This window comes from Macaca thibetana, chromosome 1 (assembly GCF_024542745.1).
Source record: "Macaca thibetana thibetana isolate TM-01 chromosome 1, ASM2454274v1, whole genome shotgun sequence".
In the NCBI taxonomy this organism is placed as follows: Eukaryota; Metazoa; Chordata; class Mammalia; order Primates; family Cercopithecidae; genus Macaca; species Macaca thibetana.
Window position 1 is genome coordinate 108966093 of NC_065578.1, and position 21645 is coordinate 108987737.

The 21645-nt window shown below is 38.4% G+C and overlaps 2 protein-coding genes and 1 non-coding gene across 3 annotated transcripts in view; 1 reads left to right on the forward strand and 2 right to left on the reverse strand.

Moving 5' to 3' along the window:
* Positions 1–17774, forward strand: part of GNAI3 (G protein subunit alpha i3) — a 47041-nt gene extending 29267 nt beyond the window's left edge. Inside the window, exons 4-9 of the mRNA XM_050746535.1 lie at positions 3505–3662; positions 6717–6845; positions 10502–10631; positions 11015–11168; positions 16305–16517; positions 16608–17774. Coding sequence (XP_050602492.1) covers positions 3505–3662; positions 6717–6845; positions 10502–10631; positions 11015–11168; positions 16305–16495 — 762 coding nt within the window. The 3' untranslated portion in view covers positions 16496–16517; positions 16608–17774. The remainder of the gene's footprint in view (positions 1–3504; positions 3663–6716; positions 6846–10501; positions 10632–11014; positions 11169–16304; positions 16518–16607) is intronic.
* Positions 1–21645, reverse strand: part of PSMA5 (proteasome 20S subunit alpha 5) — a 509972-nt gene that overhangs the window by 176320 nt on the left and 312007 nt on the right. The gene's annotated exons all lie outside the window — the stretch shown is intronic.
* LOC126944496 (U6 spliceosomal RNA) lies at positions 15793–15902 on the reverse strand. The gene has a single exon (XR_007722073.1). It is a non-coding gene; the product is annotated as a U6 spliceosomal RNA (small nuclear RNA).

The window sequence follows — 21645 nt, forward strand, 5'->3', positions numbered from 1 at the left end:
TCCCGAGTATCTGAGATTACAGGCGTGCGCCTCCACGCCCAGCTAATTATTGTATTTTTAGTAGAGATGGAGTTTCACCATGTTGGGCAGGCTGGTCTCGAACTCCTGACCTCGTAATCTGCCTGCTTCAGCCTCCCAAAGTGCTGGGATTACAGGCGTGAGCCACAGCGCCCGGCCCCGTTTCTTTCTGTTATCAAATAATTGTCATTAATCTTTGGGTCCTAACACTCCAGTGTCACCAGATGCAGTTGACGTCATTAATCCCTGTCAGGCCTCCTAAATCATCCAGCTTTCTGGTGTCCACATAACCTAATCTGTAATCCTATATTATAATTTTTAAATGTTTCTTTTTTTTTCCTTCTGTGTGTAAGGTTTTATGTTTATAGCTCCTCTCTTATTGTCCTCTAGTGTTTTTGTTTGTTTGTTTGTTTGTTTTTTGAGACAGAGTTTTGCTCTTGTCACCCAGGCTGGAGTATAATGGCACGATCCTGGCTCACTGCAACCTCTGCCTCCTGGGTTCAAGCAATTCTCCTACCTCAGCCTCCCGAGTAGCTGGGATTACAGGCACCCGCCACTATGCCTGGCTAATTTTTGTATTTTTAGTAGAGACGGGGTTTCATCATGTTGACCAGGCTGGTCTTGAATTCCTGACCTCAGGTGATCCACTTGCCTCGTCCTCCCCAAGTGCTGGGATTACAGGCGTGATTCACTGTGCCCGGCCTCTACTCTAGTTTTTTATAGTTGGTTAGAGAGTGTGAATGGAAAAAAAGAAATAGAGCTGGGTGTGGAATAGGTTACTTTTTCACATCTGCTTAAGTGTGGGGGTGTAAAGTTTATTATTAAGAGAGGCCTCTTCTCTTTTTTTTTTTTTTTTTTTGAGGCAGAGTTTCACTCTTGTTGCCCAGGCTGGGGTGCAATGGTGTGACCTCGGCTCTCTGCAACCTCTGCCTCCTGGGTTCAAGCGATTCTCCTGCCTCAGCCTCCTGAGTAGCTGGGATTACAGGCATACACCACCATGCCCGCCTAATTTTTTTGTATTTTTAGTAGAGACGGGGGTTTCTCCATGTTGGTCAGGCTGGTCTCAAACTCCTGACTTCAGGTGATCCATCTGCCTCGGCTGCCCAAAGTATTGGGATTACAGGCGTGAGCCACCATGCCTGGCCAAGAGGGACCTCTTTATAGACCTTTAGAGAGGGTTTATTGTGGGGAAGCAAGAGCAGGTCAGTGGAAGAAATTAAGTGATAAGAAAAAAGTGTTTCCTCCTAAAAGAATATTTATAGAGTCAGGACAGCAAAAAAAGTAGTAATAATTCCCTCTCTTTTGAAGTTTCTCAAATTAGAATCGTATTTTGTTTTTTTTTTTTTAAGTAATGCTTAATAAGATTATTTGAATATGTGCATGAGTATAGGTCAAATTTCAGAACCAAGGGATTATAAAGACTTCAAATGTTAAAGCACCATACCTTGCATGTGTAGAAGGACATGCTCACTGTTGAGTATGTTTGCCAATTTGTCTAATATTTCAACTTTCCTCTTTCATTTGTTTAAAATTTTATCTTTGAAAAGAAAGGGAGGGGCATATAGATGTCAGCTAAGGTTTCTTTTTTTTTTTTTTTTTTTTTTTTTTTTTGAGATGGAGTTTTGCTTTGTCGCCCGGGCTAGAGTGCAGTGGCACCATCTCAGCTCACTGCAACCTCCACCTCCTGGGTTCAAGCAGTTCTCCTGCCTCAGTCTCCCGAGTAGCTGGGACTACAGGCACACCCACCACGCCCAGCTAATTTTTGTAGTTTTAGTAGAGACAGGGTTTCACCATGTTGGCCAGGATGGTCTCAATCCCTTGACCTCATGATCTGCCTGCCTCCGCCTCCCAAAGTGCTGAGATTACAGGCATGAGCCACCGCGCCCAGCCAGCTAAGTTTTCTTAGAGTTGAGCCTAGTCTACCGCCATGCCACCCTGAATGCGCCTGATCTCAGAAGCTAAATGAGAGTGGGTTGAGCCTAAATATTACTAGAAAGAATACAGGAAAGGATCATAAAGGAGGAAATATTACTAGGTAAAAACCATTAGAGCTGGAGACCCAGAGTTTGGCAACAATAATTTGAATGCACTTTGGATGGTTTTCTTTTGGTAAGGTGGATGCACAAGTTCTGGTAATTCACGAGTCTTTGGAGTTTTTGGTTGTGAGTTCACCTGTGGTCTGAAATGACTTTTGTTTGTTAGTTTACTTGTCCTGATGACTACTTAAGATACAAATGATTGCTCCCTTTTCTCCTTTACTTTTTCTTTACATGTTATATACTTTTTAAATGTTTTATTTTTGTAGTTATTTGGAATCTCTCAAGGTAGATAAATATTAGATGTGGTTGGGAAAATCATCCTGTGAGACCTGTGTTTATTTTTAAACAACAAGTAGGGATGGATAGAATAAAGCAAAACAATAAAAATCTCATAATCCATTTCTGTCCTGTCTGTCACATATTTTATGTTTAAAAACTATAACAACCTAGAAAACTATGGCTATGTCTAGGCCCGGTGGCTCATGCCTGTAATCCCAGCACTTTGGGAGGCTGAAGCGAGTGGATCACCTGAGGTCAGGTGTTCGAGACCAGCCTAGCCAACATGGTGAAACCCCATCTCTACTAAAAATAGAAAAATTAGCTGGATGTGGTGGCAGACGCCTGTAATCCCAGCTACTTGGGAGGCTGAGGCAGGAGAATCACTAGAACCCAGGAGGTGGAGGTTGCAATGAGCAGAGATCACACCATTGCACTCCAGCCTGAGTGACAAGAGCGAAACTCCATCTCAAAAAAAAAAAAAAAACTGTGGCTATGACTCATGAAGTTTTGGTTACTTTCTTTTCCTCCTGCTGCCTTCCTTTCCCTCTCTCAGAACATTATTATTATTCCTTTAGGGAAATCTAGGGACTGTTTGAACCTTTCCCTGAGGGATTTATTTCCCCCATTAGACTTCTAGACTCCTTAAGTGCCTCCATCTCCTCTCCTTGTTCTGCTCTCTGGGCTGAAGGCAAAGAAGATAATACTTTTTCTTAAACTTGATTAATGTTTTACTCCCTTTGAGGTGTTTAGACTTTAACTCTTATGTGCTAGTCTTTTTATTTCTATTTTTATTGTAGGCTTCCTTTAATAGAACGGGAATGTTTTACATAAGCCTGTCTCATAAACCAGTTTTTTTCTCTCAAAAATTATTAGCAATCTGGATGGAGATTTGTGGGCTGGCCAGAAATGATCTTTTCTGGGGATGGTGATGTGTGGAGGAGTGGTGGGGAAGTAAAATCATTTCTCAGCTCAGTTCTGGACTTAAAATGGTAGTGGAATGAGAATGAGGAAAGAATTATAAATTCTGTCATGCTGGCCTGTCAGAAAAGGTCTCTGTAACAACACCTGTTTTAACATAACATGTAATGTGTGTATATTTTAAAGAGACTGTCATCAAGGCTGAAGGAAATGGAGAGTCATCTGTCTCTTTCTTAACTGCTTTCTTCAGGATGATGCCCGACAATTATTTGTTTTAGCTGGCAGTGCTGAAGAAGGAGTCATGACTCCAGAACTAGCAGGAGTGATTAAACGGTTATGGCGAGATGGTGGGGTACAAGCTTGCTTCAGCAGATCCAGGGAATATCAGCTCAATGATTCTGCTTCATAGTAAGTAATTTTTCTCCATGAAACTATAACAGAGAATAACTTGGTGACGCTAGAGAAAGTTTAGTGCCCATCCTTAAGGAAATGTTTAAGTAATAGACACTCTTAGAAGTTTATAGGATGCTTTATAAAAATTGTCTAAGTTTAGGATTATAGAGCCCTTGGTCATTTGTATGATTTGGAGAAAAAAGTTCCCTCTTGGAATGTAAATGGGAGACTTGGCACCACTAAATTAGTTCCATGGCATTTTATTATAAGCAAGTGAAGGAGGAGAGACATCTATTGTGGCTGGGTTCTGAATCTGTTCCAACTCATAAGTTCTGTGTAAGAGCTTGGCACTGATAGCCAGCTAGAAAGGGAAATTAGAATTGTGGTATTCCTTTTTATGCAGCCAGCTCACCGTGGATTTCACTAATAAATATTTTGCCAGATCACAATAGTAAACTTTGTATAGAAAGAGGTTGAGTCATGGAATGAAGTTGAAGTATCTTTTTTTGTCAAGGATATTATCTTGAGTGTTAACATAGTTTTAGAGAATTTGTAATGAATACTTATATAAAGCTATTACATGTTATCCTATTTTACCTCTTTTACATATACTTATTTATAAAACCTAGATTCAGAATTTTTTTTTTTTTTTGAGACGGAGTCTCGCTTTGTCGCCCAGGCTGGAGTGCAGTGGCGCGATCTCCGCTCACTGCATGCTCCACCTCCCACGTTCACACCATTCTCCTGCCTCAGCCTCCTGAGTAGCTGGGACTACAGGCGCCCGCCATGACACCTGGCTAATTTTTTGTATTTGTAGTAGAGACGGGGTTTCACTGTGTTAGCCAGGATGGTCTCCATCTCCTGACCTCGTGATCCACCCATCTCGGCCTCCCAAAGTGCTTGGATTATAGGAGTGAGCCACCGTGCCCAGCCCAGAATGTATTTTTTTAAATGTACTTTTGCGGGGCCTAGTGAGCACTTGTTATCTGTATTTCTCTTTGTACTTTTAAGCATTAAGGTTTTTTCTCCAATATTATTGTTTTCCTACTTTTCACATCATCATTCTAGCTTAAATTGTTACAAGAAGAAATTAAATGATATAGTCAGGCTGTGCATAAGGACAGGGATACATTCTGAAACATGCATCATTAGGTGATTTGTCATTGTGTGAACATCATAGACTATGCATACACAGAATTAGATGGTATAGCCTACTACACACCTAAGCTTTGTGGTATATCCTGTTGCCCCTAGACTGTGAACCTGTACAGCATGTTATTGTACTAAATACTGTAGGCAATTGTAACGTAATGGTAAGTATTTGTATATCTCAACATCTCTAAACATATAAAAGGGTAATACGGCCCATGATGTCACTAGGGACTAGGAGTGTTTCAGCTCCATTATAATCTTACAGGATCACTAGCATACATTTATGGAGTCTGTTGTTGACCAAAACATTGTTATGCAGCGCATGACTGTATTTGAAAACTTTCTTATTCTTTCAGTGAGAACTTGACTTTAGAAACGTTTCAGGATTCTTGCCTACCTTTTAATAACATATTTTAGTTGCAGGTATTGAGAGCTTAAATAATTCTACCAGTGGTCAACAAAAGTAGATTATAATTGCTTTTTTTCATCATTCATTCAGAAAGCTCTGAATCCTCTAACTACATGTGCTTACATTATAGAGATTTTCCTAACAGTTGATCTAAGTTTGCCTCTTTACATTAGTGATAGTATTTGGTTTTATAGATCATTAATGATTCACTTATATTGGTGCCATCTGCTCATCAGTTTTCTAGCCTGAAATCAGCAAAGAATATAGTTTTGAAGCAGTCTTTTAATTATTTCCCTGAACAAATTAATTTTTTTTGGAGGTATTTACAATTTGTTTTTGGTTTAGATTTAAAAAACCCCCAAACCTCCCCAACTCTTCTGTTTATTGAAAGAAAACGGAAAATATTCTTACTCACTATAGTTCTCTTAATTTTAGTAAATCAAACACCATTCTCTAATGTCCTGTCAAATAGTTAAACACACATGACCTATTAAGTTTAATTGTCTGAGGACTTTTGGTATAGTTTGGTTTTGGTATTATACAGTACACAGTTAATTTAGTATTACATTTCAGGAATTTTTCTTTACTAAAAACATTTCCTGTTCCTATTGTTTTAATTTTTTAAATTGGCCTTCACAGTTTAATTCTGTAGAATTAAACCTACTTTTGTGTCTGGGCACGGTGGCTCACGCCTGTAATCCCAGCACTTTGGGAGACCAAGGCAGGCGAATCACCTGAGGTCAGGAGTTTGAGACCAGCCTGGCCAACATGGTGAAAACCCATCTCTACTAAAAATACAAAAAATTAGCTGGGCGTAGTGGTGAGCATCTGTAATCCCAGCTGTTCAGGAGGCTGAAGCAGGAGAATCACTTGAACCTGGAAGATGGAGGTTACAGTGAGCCGAGATCACACCACTGCATTGCAGCCCGGGTGACAGAGTGAGACTCTGTCTCAAAAAAAAAACAACAAAAAGAAAAGAAAACAAAAAACCTACTTTTGTTAATGTATATAGACTCTATACTTTAATTGTCCTATGTTGGATTCGTATTTTTTCTTACTATTTATTTCTTTTTTTAAGAGACGAGGATCTCACTCTGTCACTCAGGCTGGAGTACAGTGGCACCCTGCAGCCTTGACCTCTTGGGTTCAAGTGATCCTCCTGCTTCACTCAAGGGTAGGAGGATTAGCTAGGACTATAGGCGTGCACCACCATGCTTAGTTAATTTTTAAAATATTTTGTAAAGACAGGGGTCTCTTTATGTTGCCCAGGCTGGTCTTGAACTCCTGGCCTCAAGTGATCTTCCTGCCTTGGCCTCCCAAAGTGTTGGGATTACAGTCATGAGCCACCATGCCTGGCTTCTTATCTTTTCTATGATACTGAAGATCTGATTCTGTTTTGCCACTCTAGTAACTAGTAACAGGTTTAGAATAGGAACTAATTTAGTCTGTTGATTTGCTATGCACATGGTTGGCTTCACCAAGTAAAAGTAAGTGTGTCTTTTATTTAGTTATCTAAATGATCTGGATAGAATATCCCAGTCTAACTACATTCCAACTCAGCAAGATGTTCTTCGGACGAGAGTGAAGACCACAGGCATTGTAGAAACGCATTTCACCTTCAAAGACCTATACTTCAAGTAAGTCATTAGCCTTTTTGCTAGGTGTGCCAAATACAAGTATCTTTTGTTTTAGTTTACCATCTCTTAATCAGGGCAAAATTCCTCTGGGCAGTATTCCTTGGTTTAGAAACTTAACCTATTTATCAGCATTGTTTGAATATTTTAACTGAATGGGGGCCCAAACATCTCTTGTTTCTCCAAATAGCATCAAATGTTTGTGTCCATTTAGAGGAATTTAAATTCAAAAATAAATTGTAACTTGCCTCCCAGTAAAATTTTTCCTGTGATAACTGGTTTGTTTTAATTTTATTCTTTTCAGCTGCTTGTTAGACTCACCAAAACAGATATCGAATGTTTAATAGGGTAACAATATTGAACTTATGAAAACCAGTTTTTTTGGTTAGTTACATGGTTTTGTTTTGCCATTTTGATATTAAAATAGGAATGTTTTTCTCCCCAGTGTCACTTCTTTTTGGTTTGAATTTCCCTTCCAGTTGAATGGAATGGAGCAAGTATTATCATGGCTCTTGAAGTAATTTGTGCGTAGTGTCATGTACAATTAAGTTCTTAGTACAGTGCAGAAATATGGGGATAGAGGTGTTTTGGGTTGGTAAGATGACATTTAAACAGTGATTTTTTTTGGTTTGTTTTTAAAATTTTATTTTTTAGAGACAGGGTCTTACTCTGTCATCTTATCTGGAGTGGAGTGGTGTGATCATGGCTCACTGCAGCCTTGACCTCCTGGGCTCAAGTGATCCTTCTGCCTCAGCCTTCCAAGTTGCTGGGACTGTAGGCTCATGCCACTGTGCCTGGCTAATGTTTACCAAAAAAAAATATGTAGAGACAGAATCTCTCTTTATTGCTCAGGCTGGTCTCAAACTCCTGGGCTCAGGTGATTCTCCCACCTTAGCCTCTCAAAGTGCTGGGATTGCAGGTGTGAGCCACCATGCCCAGTCCAACTGTGATAGTTTGAGAGAGAGAAAATTCTAGTATTCTAATACAAATAACTTTCTCATTAGCATTAGTAATTCTTTTTTTTTTTTTTTTTTTTTGAGACGGAGTCTTGCTCTGTCGCCAGGCTGGAGTGCAGTGGTGTGATCTTGGCTCATTGCAACCTCTGCCTCCCGGGTTCAAGTAATTCTCTTGCCTTAGCCTCCTGAGTAGCTGGGAGTACAGGCGCATGCCACCACGCCCGGCTAATTTTTTTTTTTTTTTTTGTACTTTTAGTAGAGATGGGCTTTTACCGTGTTAGCCAGGATGGTCTCTATCTCCTGACCTCGCGATCCGCCCGCCTCGGCTTCCCAAAATGCTGGGAGCCACCATGCCTGGCAGCATTAGTAATTCTAAAACAAGCCTCAGCTTGTCTCTGTGTTAATGGTCTTTTATAAATATTAGAAATGTTTTTTTGGTTCCTATTTTCTTCTTTTGTGACCTTTGAGATTAGGAGTAAACTTTTCTCCTTCAATATACCATGTGTTCTTTAGTTATGTTATTATGCTTATATGTAGAATGTGATGTTCGGCATTATTGCATACAGATGTAACTACTACCTCAGAGCCTGTCAGGTTTTTGGTCTGAAACCAGCTCTTACACAGGATTTGTGAAATCCACATAGGGTTTACTTATTACTAGATACCAGTCAGGGTCTTGAAATCCTAATACACTAAACTAGAGTTTTTCCTGGTGCAGGAAAATAGCAGTTCAGCTCTGAATGCTTTTAGAATAGACTTGCTGCTTGTCGTTAGTACTGATGAATTTATTTAGCAAGAGCAGCAAAGACCACGTGGATTATCACTCATAAGATGATAAGAATGAGATTTCTTTGTGTAAGGTTTGTAATCTACTTATAATTAAAAGTTGTGATCATTATTTAGTGTTGGAAACTTTCTTATTGGTGTTGTTATATAGATCAATCTTTAGTTAGGCAAATCCTAACTGTCCTGTCTTTTTATGCCATAATCAATAGCCAGATCTAATTAAGGTGCCACACCTACTTGATTGTTGGCATGTAGTTATCTTGTTATGAAGTACTATCATTTCTTCCTTTTCCTCTTCTCTCTAGGCAAAACTACTATCCATTTATTCAAACATTTATTGAGCATCTACCATATGCAAGGCATTGTGTAATTGCTTACTTGCCTCTCAGTTAATGAGGTAATGTTTATGAAATGTTGATCTCTTAGTGAATGATATTGTAAATGTTAATATGTGCTAAAAGCCCACCTTGGAACTTCACAGTGTTGTATAGACTTTGTAGAGAAAATGGGGGAGTAAATTGAAGTTATTGGTGTGTCTCCCCTTGAGACTTCCATGGTGAAATATATGATGTTAGCCTTCCTAAAACCTGTATTATGACCCTATATTAAAGCCAACTTGTGATTACATCATTTCAGGTGTCATGACCAAAGATCAAAAAGAATTGTGCAAGATCAACCCAAAGGAAGAGTTGGGTCATAAAGAGATAATTCCTTTCAAGCATACATTGAGAAATCACCAACTGTGTCTTATTTCTTTCAATTTCTGGGCAAAAACATCTCTGGAAATGTAGGCCTCTAGTCACTATTGATCTTATACATTAAACCAGTTCAGCAGAGTTTAGCCTTTAAAAATTTTATCATTTTCTTCAAACACAGATCACAGAGTAACAATTTGCATGTATACGTCATTAGACCTAAGTATCAGCTAAAACACAAAGCAGTGCAGGTCTTCTTTTTACTGTAGGAGGTAGTTGAGGATGCTGTTGATGGAAGTTCAGCAGTTGACTCAGAATACCAAGTAAGTCGCCCAGAAGAGAGTATTGGACTAAAACTGATCTGGAGTGGAACATAAAGTTTGTGAACAGTTGAGACTTTGTTTTTATTAATTAGGTTTAAGTAAGACTTGGAGTTTGGAAATGTTGGTCAAGGCTGTTTTTCGGTTATTGGGTTCATAGAATCCTACCATAAAAATATAATTTATTTGTTTTTACAATTAATCTCCAAATTTTTTTTTAAGATAAGGAAAACAAACTTAGTAGGAAGAAGTTATGGAAGCAGAGTGCACATTGGGCATTTATAGGCAAACCATTTTGAGAGTCAGAACATGGGTGCTGGAGTTAGAGTGCCTAGGTTCAGATCCCCAGTCCCTGTTTGTTAGTAGTGTACCTTTGAGCAAATCATTTAACATTGAATGTGCCTCAATTTCTTTATCTGTATAATTGGGGTAATAATAATAGTACTTATAGGAGTGTTACAAGGGCAAAATGAGTTAAGATGTTTAGTAGTAGTGTCTGGCACCATGGTAAGCACTCAATAAATATGCCATTATTATTATTATCTCAAACTGTATTATTTAGCTCTTTGCTTTTCCTGTCTTTTCCCCTCCTTCCTTTAATCCATTTCAGTGCTTATTCTGCTGACTTTTCACACATCTGGTACAAGCTTTGATAGAGAGGAGGCTCAACAGTCTGTCTAAAATTAGAATCTAGATTATTCACAAATTTTATTTTCTCATGTTGTTGTCTTGTACTTTTAGCCAAGGTAATTATTTTGACTGCATTTAATCTATTCCTTGTTTGTCTTCTATTATAAATGAAGTTTTGAATATGTAATAGTGGGAAGTTTCCTAATTATTTCAGTTTAGGGAGAGGTGTATGTGTGACCTTGCTGAATTTGTGCTTTCTTTCCCCTTGCCAGGATGTTTGATGTAGGTGGCCAAAGATCAGAACGAAAAAAGTGGATTCACTGTTTTGAGGGAGTGACAGCAATTATTTTCTGTGTGGCCCTCAGTGATTATGACCTTGTTCTGGCTGAGGACGAGGAGATGGTATGTTGGAGCTTCTGGTAAAAAACCTGTCTAATGTAACCAGGAAATAGAAAATAACTTATTAGGAAGATTGTCTGCATCCATTTGCTCATTCAGTCAAAACTTAGTATCTTTACTTTTTTTGATCTGTGTCCTGTTACTCTAAAAAAGATGTTATAGGCACATTGAGTATGTGGAAAGGATGTTAGCCAGCCCTTCCTCCTACCTCCTCTCGCCTCAAAATTACACAAATGAGGACTGACACTCAACTTTATCTTATTGGTGTTTGACTTATTTCCATTAATGCCATTCAGTGCTGCAAAACTTGTTGGTTTATCTTTTTCTTTAAGTTAATCCACTTTTACTATTTGCTACTGACCTATCATCCTTTCTTTCTTTTTCAGAACCGAATGCATGAAAGCATGAAACTGTTTGACAGCATTTGTAATAACAAATGGTTTACAGAAACTTCAATCATTCTCTTTCTTAACAAGAAAGACCTGTTTGAGGAAAAAATAAAGAGGAGTCCGTTAACTATCTGTTATCCAGAATACACAGGTAAGAGGTTATGAAAGACTTTGTTGGAGGTACACATCTTACTTAGATTGACACTTTGGTGGCATTCATAAAACTGCCTTTTTTTTTTTTTTTAAGTGATTGACGGAGAGTATTCAGTGGTAGTGGCATTGGCATTAAGCCTGTGATTAAAACCCCCTAAGTCAAGAGTGCCATATCAGACACAATTGAATTTTCTGTGTTTATTTTAAATTTCTCTCTTCATTTTTTGAGGAAAATAAAAAAGGAGAAAAAGTAAATTTGGGAGCTGGGCATGGTGGCTATAATTCTAGCTACTTGGAAGGTTGAGGCAGGAGGATCATTTGAGCCCAAGAGTTTGAGGTCAGCCTAGGCAACATAGTGACACCCTGTCTCACAAAAAATAAAGTAAAACTTGGTATATGTCGAAGAAAATACAAGGGTAAGTTGTAATCATTGTGCCCAAGAAACTGACATGTAGTTGCCGAGGGACATAAATAAATTTATTGTAGTGTAAAATGTGCATTAACAGAAATGGAATAGAAGTGGTTACTTCTGATGGGGTCAGTGTAGTCTTTTTCTAGAGCGGCTAAGAGGATGAAATAGAAATCATCAGGCAGACGGGAATAAAAGCATTTTAGAAAAGAGGAATTGCATATATGAAAATATGGAAGTAGGAAAATGGTGTGACCAGTCGTGGAACTCAGAAGGAGTTTGGTATTACTAGAGTTTACAGTGGCAGGGAAGAAGTGGTTGGAGAGATGGTCAGAGATCAACTCATGGAGGGCCTTATATCTCATGCTGAGACAATGATAATCAGTTGAAGGTTTAATATCCTTCCATGATCCATATCATGGGGTACATGATATAGAAGAAACTGTGCTTTAGAAAGATTATGCAATAAATAATAAAGATAGTAGTAGATTTGAATTAGTAAGAACTCAGGATGGAAATAAAAACTCTTGATGGGATTAAGGGATAGATCTTAGAACCCAAAGGCAAGAATGGACAGGTCTTAGAATGGAATTAGAACTAGGAAATAATTGTGAGGAACCCTGGAAGCACTCTTTATCCCCATCTTTTTTCTCTCCTCTGTGTATCTTTTTTATTATTCTTTCTCTCCTTACCGGCTTTCTCTGCTATTCAGTTTATGTGATAACAGCTTGGTCACAGTTTCTGTATCTCTGTTAAAAAGATCAGACTAGGCCGGGCGTGGTGACTCACACCTGTAATCCCAGCACTTTGGGAGGCTGAGTGGATCACGAGGTCAGGAGATTGAGACCATCCTGGCTAACACAGTGAAACCCCGTCTCTACTAAAAATACAAAAAAAAAAAAAAATTAGCTGGGCATGGTGGCGGGCACCTGTAGTCCCAGCTACTCGGGAGACTGAGGCAGGAGAATGGTGTGAACCTGGGAGGCGGAGCTTGCAGTGAGCCGAGATCGCGCCACTGCACTCCAGCCTGGGCGACTGAGCAAGACACCACCTCAAAAACAAAAACGAAAACAAAAAAAAGATAAGACTAGACTGGGATTGCTTGGCCTTGGTTTCAATTCCAAGGAGAGAGATTCTGGCCATGGTTAAGTCAGGCAGAAATCTGTAGGCCAATCAGTTGAGGTCAGGGGCAGAAATATAACCTGCCAGGGATGGATCACTATGAAACTAGGAGATCAGAGTCAGGTATTTCCAGAGAATAGGAACTCTTATTAGCAGAGACACTGTAAATGCTTTCTATAATAAAGTGAGGCCAGGTGCGGTGGCTCATGCCTGTAATCCCAGCACTTTGGGAGGCCGTGGTGGGTGGATCATGAGGTCAAGAGATCGAGACCATCCTGGATAATGTGGTGAAACCCTGTCTCTACTAAAAATAGAAAAATTAGCTGGGCATGGTGGCGCGCACCTGTAATCCCAGCTACTCGGGAGGCTGAGGCGGGAGAATCGCTTGAACCCAGGGGGCGGGGGTTGCAGTGAGCTGAGATTGCACCACTGCACTCCAGCCTGGAGACAGAGTGAGTCTCCATCCGTCAATCAATCAATAAAGTGAAGGGGTAAAGCAGGGTTAAGGAAATGGGAAGAGTCAGAGGTACTCCCAGGTTTCTGTCTTGGATGCTGGTGCTATGACCTGAATTCATATTTAGGAATGTTGATTTTAAATTATTTATGGAACATCGAAATAATATCTCATGGGCAGTTATATTTGAGGTTGGGGAGAGGTTGGAGTTTGAGATCATCAGTAATGAAAACATGGAAATGGGTGAAATGACCTATGGAGAGAATAATATAGAATGAGGAGAAAAAGGACCACAGATAAAATGAGAGAGAATAGCAGCCTCTATTGGCAGGAGAGAAAGAAAGATATCATAACCAAAAGGAGAGCTTAAAAAGTGAGTTGATTAAATATTTCAGTCAACAGTGTTATCTGCAGATAAGTAAGATAAATACTGAAAAATGGCCTTGGAGTTAACAGTTAGGAGGTCGGTGACCTGCTCTTGAGAGCAGTGTCAATGGAAAGGTGAGTACAGTGAGTTACAGAGTGGAAAGTGAAGAAAGAAGACAAGTGTAGACTACTCTTGAGCAACGTGGTAAAAGGGAGAAATTTAAGAATGTTTATAGGTTGAGGGCTAAGATCCTATAAGCAAAAGAGGTGTTGAAAAAACAGATGTAATTGAAGGAGCAAGATTTGCAAGCAGGTGGGAAAAAAGGAATTAAGAGTCTAAGTAGGATAAATGGATAAACAAATTGTGTTATATACATACAATGAATATTATTTACCCAAGAAAAGGAATAATAATAGATGGTACAACTTGTATGAAACTCAAAACACTGTGCTAAGTAAAAGAGGCCGATACTTCTATTATATGATATATCCAAAATAGGCAAATCCATAGAGACAGAAAGCATATTAGTGGTTATGAGAATTGGGAGAATGGGAAGAAAAGGGAGTGATTACTTAATGGGAATAGGGCATTGAAAAAGTTTTGTTGCTAGAGAGAGGTGGTGATTGCATAACATTGTGAATACACTAAGTGCCACTGAATTGTACACTTTAAAATGGTTAAATATCTGTTATGTTAATTTTCCTCAATTTTTTAAAAGAGTATAGGTAGAGCAATTGATTTTTGAGGAAGAAGTAAGACACCTCTAAGACCAGAAGTACAAATAAGTGCAGATATGTAACATTTTGAGTGAGGTGGTAGGACAAAAAGTTGAGATGTAGTTTAATCCTCATGGCCTCTGTTTTCTTAAGGAAGTTGGAAATGTGGTTACCTGTTCAGAGTAAAGAACAGAGGGAAGTGAGAATCAGGTGAATTTATAGAAAGCAACCAAGTTTTAGGATTGGGGGAGAGAGATGTAAGACAAGTAAAAGAATCGGCATTAATGTTGAAGGCCCAGCTTAGAGTCTTCACACAAAGCAAAGAGCCTTTAATATCGTATCCATTTTCTTTGTTGTTGTTAACTTCCAAGCCTATCCTCCATTGTCTTCGTTCTACGTACAGATTCTTACAGTCCTTATTTGCCAGGTATTAGTATCTGTTCCTAGCAGACAAAATTCACTTTTCACTCATCTGCCTCTAATTTACAGAGGTTGTTTTCCAGATTTTAAGAACCTGCTTCAAGCACCTACAAAGCTGTTTTCCTTCAGTTCTTTAAATATTTTAATTAATATTCTTTTCCTTTCCTTTTTTTTTTTTTTTTTTTTTTTTTTTTTTTTTTTTTTTTTTTTGAGACAGTGTCTTGCTCTGTCTCCCAGACAGAAATGCAGTGGCATGATCTCGGCTCACTGAAACCTTCGCCTCCCAGATTCAAGTGCTTCTTGTGCCTCAGCTCCACTACAGGTGCCCACCACTAGGCCTAGCTAATGATTTTTTGATTTTTAGTGGAGATGGGGTTTCACTGTGTTGGCCAGGCTGGTCTCGAACTCCTGACCTCAAGCGATCCACCTGCCGCAGCCCCAGGTGTGAGCCACCCCACCCAGCTCCTTTTTTCTTAAGCTCCATTTTGTTACCTGGTCTTCTTTATATCTTTGTTATTGATATTTTTGTTATGCTTAATGCTACTGAAAATAGCCTCTAGTTTATTGGAATAATGAATTGTCTTTGTTGCGTTTCCCTGGCTTTATAGCCAGTTTCTAAGGCTACTCTAAAGGTTCCATAAGTAGACAAGATGGTGTAAAAAGCAGGTGATTTAAGGGTATTAATTACAAATGTTGCTGAGACAGCTTTTACTTTTGGTTCCTGCCACCTTTCTTTTTGTAAAAAATAAGAGCTTTATTGATATATAATTCAGAAACCCTAAAATTCACTCTTTTAAAGTGTATTGCTTTTCCTTACTTAAATTATTACCTTAAGGCTTTGAAGCTAAACCTCCTTAAAACTGTGGAATGATTTTGAAAAGAACAATTTACCCTGTTGAATTCCTTTTTTTGTTTGTTTTAATACAAACAATCCCATAGCATTTATTGCCATCTTGTAGTAACATAAGGGTAATCAAAACAATATGAATAAATGTTCATATTGGACAAAGGACATCTAAAAGCAAACTGTATCCTTCTCAACAATTTCTCACTTCATTGATCCTTTCTAGTTGGAAACACTTTGTAGCAGAGTAATATTATCTCCTTTTAGCATGATCCAACCCAGTTGTTTTAAAAAATATGGAACGCTTCATGAATTTGCGTGTCATTCTTGTGGTGCAGTGGCCATGCTAATCTTCTCTGTATTGTTCCAATTTTAGTACATGTGCTACCGAAGTGAGCACTACCCTGTTGAATTTTTATTCCAAGATCACTCCAAGGAACACAGCCTCTCTCAGACCTTTGAAGCAGTTGTGTTCCCTAGAAATGCACCTTCCTACTTTCCTAGTTTCCCTTTATACTTTCTAGATTTTTTTTAGCTGAAAAGTCTAAATGAAAGGGTAAAGAGAAACAACGTTATGTTTTCTTCAATCTTTGTGTGTGATGATTTTATTTTAGTTACCATGAGAGTCTACTCTCATGAAGAACCTAATTATAGAAACATCTAATGATTATAGAAATAGAGAATTCTATTCATATTTAATTGGGTTATGTTTCCTCTCCATAAGTAAATGGTAATGGTCTGACTTAGTTGAGTTCAGGCAGCTGTTACAATTTGAACTGAGAGTACGGGGTGTCTGTTTTAGGTTCCAATACATATGAAGAGGCAGCTGCCTATATTCAATGCCAGTTTGAAGATCTGAACAGAAGAAAAGATACCAAGGAGATCTACACTCACTTCACCTGTGCCACAGACACGAAGAATGTGCAGTTTGTTTTTGATGCTGTTACAGATGTCATCATTAAAAACAACTTAAAGGAATGTGGACTTTATTGAAAAGCATGGATGTTAGTGAAAGGTAAAGTTTCATACAAGGTAGTTATAGTGCTATAGTGATGTCTGTTAGCTTTGTAAAGTTTTTCTAATTAAGAATCTTCTTCTCTTCTAGTTACTACAGTGTGGAGTGTTGAGACCAGACACCTTTTGCTGTCTTACGGGGCAGCTACAAGCATGAACGGGACCAGGGAATGGCAGCAGCATGCAGAATCTTAGCACTCTTTAGCACAATCTTCTATATTAGGGAACTTTTAATTGACATGAGATGCTAAAGTCAGACATTGGAATTGGAAGAACTGTAAAGTGTGATTTGATCATCAAGACATCACTTGGATTTCTTAATCTTAAATGCTTATGGAAGATGTGAAGTTGAGGTGCTGCATTCTAGAACTTCAATATGTAGCTTACTCTTTTTTTCCCCCTTCTTAACAAACCACCAGTGGTTCATTTTTAGGGTTTTTTCATCAAGAGAAGAATAACTTTACTAAATTTTATTTCTTTATTTGCAAAAGAATCTTTATTAAAACACAATGTTAACTATGCACATGATGTGACCAGATCATCTTGAAAATATTCCTCTTTAGTAGGAACTCTTTGTTTGTAACTCTTGGTGTGGTCAGAATATAATACTTCCATAATTACTTATAATTCTTTCCAGTTACTGGGGCTATGCATACAACTTTTTTGATGAAATTTATGTTATTATCCTGCTCAAAGTACCATTATGGTTTCCATATGGTAATTACATTGGAAAGTTCTGCAATAAGATTCTAGTTCTCTCTTTTCTTTAAGCTTATGGTTGAAGGTTAACTTTGTTTATGCAGATTACCAAATTACTGCTGTGATGTAGTATGATAAAGTCAGCTTCTTGGATACAGACATGCCCGGGACAGCTGCCAATCAGAAATGCAAATTGCTAAATTCCAAACAGAACCAGTGACTTTGCTGCTACATATTTACTAAATTGACCACTTTGATTCTTGCTTGTTTGTCTCAGTTATAGGGAGTTTTGTACAAGGTGCCTCTTGTTTTCCATCTTCATGGCCTTTTCTGTTGAGAGACATCTAAAGTGTATTAACAGTGCATGCTTTTACTTTGTAAATGTGGTGCCAAATCCCTGTTTGCCATCGTTTTTACTGTAGCAATGTTAACTGTAGTAATCCTTAGTCAGTATGTTCTTTTGCTGAAACTGTTGCATTTTGGGACTTTTTTCCACTTTGTCATGTGTACATTTTTAATCTGTTATAGTTGGCAGCAGTATTAAAATGGTGAGTAAAGAGCCCAGGTTTGCTCCTGTTTGTAACTAGTCTTTAATGGAAATACTGTCTTCTGTTTCCTTTTGCCTTTGCAGAATGTGTTTTAGCCTTTGTCTGAGAATGGGTTTAGGTAGAAGGGTTTCCTGAAGGTCTAGTCCTTTGGTGTAATAGTATTGTTGAACCTTAGGTTTTATGTTATATCTGCATACAAGTGAATGTGATCATCATTCATTTTGCAGATTTACATTTTGCTTGTGTGGAGAGTTATATTCACTTCAACCTACAGACCCTTTTGTATAATGTACAGCAAATGTCATTAAATATTGAATGCTCTATTGGGGGAAGACAAATGAAGAGAATGCATTTTGAGCATTTCAAATCAAAAGTTTGAGCAGTGCCTTTTGGGGTCCAATGTTTTCGGATTGGATTCTATATCATCTTTTGATGTGACCTTTCACTAGTTTACAGAAAAAGGTTGGTGTCAACAAAAAAGCAAGTCATAGCAGTTCAGTGCCTTTGTTGGTTGTTTTTAACTTTTTTTCTGATTCTTTTTGGAAAATCATAGCTTACAGATGGTATAACTGTATTATATAATGAAATTTCCTTTAGATTTGGGAAAACTTGATCTGAAAGAAAATTATCAGCTTCAGTTGGTGATTGATTCAATGCCCACAATGTAAACAGGGTTGGTAGTTCTTACTCATTTTGAATATATCTTTTCCTTATTGTATTCTGTAATATAGGATCATCTGGAAACGAGAACTGGTGGAATATTATTTTCAACTTTAGTCTTTCTATATTGTGGACTAATGGAATGGTGTTATTGATAATCTAAAATAACCAATAATCCAAAAAAGTTCATTTTATTTTGAATTTGTATTTTCATTTGAATATCTATCTGATATGTTAAATTTTTAGCCCTTCTGTTAAAGAAAAATAGCAGGTCCCCATTTTCTGCCTTTGTACCATTTACATTTGCTCTCTGTTTGTTTACATGAAGATCACTTTTATTTCACCATCCCAAATAACTTATCTAAATGCACATTCCTTGAGGACACAGGGAGACAATTTAAGTCAGTGGTCTTTAATATGACTTAAGTAAAAATCACTTGGACCCATCTAAGAGATTGACTTTTGGCTGGTGGGCTGGCAATCGATTTTTTTTTTTTTTTTTTTTTTGAGACGGAGTCTCGCTCTGTTGCCCAGGCTGGAGTGCAGTGGCGCTATCTTGGCTCACTGCAAGCGCCGCCTCCCAGGTTCACACCATTCTCCTGCTGGGACTACAGGTGCCTGCCACCACGCCCAGCTAATTTTTTTGTATGTTTTAGTAGAAACGGTGTTTCACCGTGTTAGCCAGGATGCTCTTGATCTCCTGACCTCGTGATCCACCCGCCTCGACCTCCCAAAGTGCTGGATTACAGGTGTGAGCCAGCGCACCTGGCCGGCAATTTATAATTTTTAAAAGGTGATTTTGATTACCAGTCAGGCTTGAAAATCACTGGTTTGTATTGAAACAAAAGATATTTTCTTGTAGCAGGGCTAAAATGTGAGATGAAACATTAAATCTACTAGCCTGAAAAAAAACTTCGGCATTTGTAGTCAAAGAAGCTAAAAGTTGCCTTGTGTGTTTCCTCTGGAGAATGCTGGAGATTTGTGATGGACAATGTTTCAGAATTCAGGTGCCTATGCTTTGGACCATTTAAGAAGCCATTAGTCTCTGTGTAAAGAAGAAATATTCTTAATGGACAGTCCCCCCAACCTTATAAATTCAGCTTTGCAACAGATTTTACCTCTTAGGATGAAAATTCCAAAAACTTTAACAATTATTCTTAAGTGGATCTTGAGATGACATTTTCATCTTGGACAATTTGAATTCTAAATCTCTAGTTCACAGTGAATCATTTTTTAAATTTTTACTGATGGATCGTTATATTTCACAAGGTACTACATTTTTATAGTGTAAGACTAGATGGGACCAAAATTAAAAAAAAAAATTTCTTGCCTTGTTTTTTAAATTTTCATATATATTCTATTTGTTGTATATACACATTAGACTATTTTAAAATAACAGCTGGTTTTTGTAATTCATTCAGTCACTCTATATTCTTATATTCTGGTCATTATTCTCTCATTTATAGCTGTGACATTCTTTGGACATTGCTTCCCTGGCCTGATTAGTTACTTAATATAATTTTTTCATTTGCTTAGCATGTGCGACATAGTTCTGGAGTTTCCTGTTGCAGAACTCCTTGCTGTATTGCAGTCATATATAAGGTAAAGTCAGCCTCTTGTTCCTATTAAAAACCTACCATTGATTATTTTCCCTTTTTATGTGTTTAAAAAAAAAAAAAAATCAGCAGCCCTCTACTCATTTGTATAAACCTAAAACATCACTGTTTTCCTTGAGTGGTAGTACTTGTGGGATCTTTCCTTTTCATGTGTAATACTGATTTTAAGAACAATGATCTTAGTTTGCCAGTGTCAGGTAATTATTGTGTTCTACTTTAGGCTTCGTAGTGCAAATCAGAGATCTGACCTGGATCACCCTCAGCTCTTTACATAGCTTTATGGTCATCATATTTTGTTGTATTGCTCCCAACAAGCACAAGAGAAAAAGGCAGGCTGCCTAGAGACCTCAAGTTCAAAGCTGATTTTGCTGACAACTGTCAGGGAGTAAAAGAAAGGCTTTTTCAGGCACTAGAGAACTAACTTTAATGATGATCAAGGTCTTTATTCCTTTATGTTTTAGTTTTTAAGATCCCTTCTCTCCCTCCTTTCCCCTCAGTTTTCTCAACATTTATGAGTTAGTTCTGCTGAGAATGACATACTTCAGAACATATCAGGATAGGGCAGTTTTTTCTCGTTTTTCTTTTTTTTTTTTTTTTGAGACAGTCTCGCTCTGTTGCCCAGGCTGGAGTGTAGTGGCACCATCTCTGCTCACTGCAACCTTTGCCTCGTGGGTTCAAGTGATTCTTGTGCCTCAGCCTCCCAAGTAGCTGTGATTACAGGCGTGTGCCACCACACCTGACTAACTTTTGTATTTTTAGGAGAGACAGGGTTTCACCATGTTAGCCAGGCTGGTCTCGAACTCCTGACCTCAAGTAATTTGCCTGCCTTGTCCTCCCAAAGTGCTGAGATTACAGGTGTGAACCACTCCACCTACTCAGGGCAGTTTTTTTTTCTGATACCATATCAGGCCTAGACCTGGGCTGACTCAGATCTTCTCAGGAATAAGAGGTAATAACGAATGTTAAACAGCAGTAGTTACCTGGGGTACGTGGTTAATTTGATTTAGCGGATTCTTTGGCTAAACCCTAGTAAATTAAAATGTCTGAGCCAGGTCATGGGAATATACATGTTTTTAATACATTCCTCAGGTGATTTTGATGTAGTCAATCTGGGCCAACATTTGGGGACAACTGAGTAGGACCTAATACAGGTTGAGTAGCCCTTATCCAAATCTCTTGGAACCAGAAGTGTTTGAGAGTTCAATTTTTGTCATGTTTTGAAATATTTGCATTATATACTTACTGGTTCAGGATTCCAAATCCAAAAATCTGAAATCCAAACTGCCCCAGTGCGTGCTTCCTTTGAGCATTATGTTGTCACTCAAAAAGCTTCCGATTTTGGAGCATTTTAGATTTTGGATTTTCAGGTTTGAAATGCTCAATCTATATTAAAGATCAACACAGGCAGCTGGGCGCGGTGGCTCAAGCCTGTAATCCCAGCACTTTGGGAGGCCGAGACGGGCGGATCACGAGGTCAGGAGATCAAGACCATCCTGGCTAACACGGTGAAACCCCGTCTCTACTAAAAAATACAAAAAAAAAAAAAAACTAGCCGGGCGAGGTGGCACGCGCCTGTAGTCCCAGCTACTCGGGAGGCTGAGGCAGG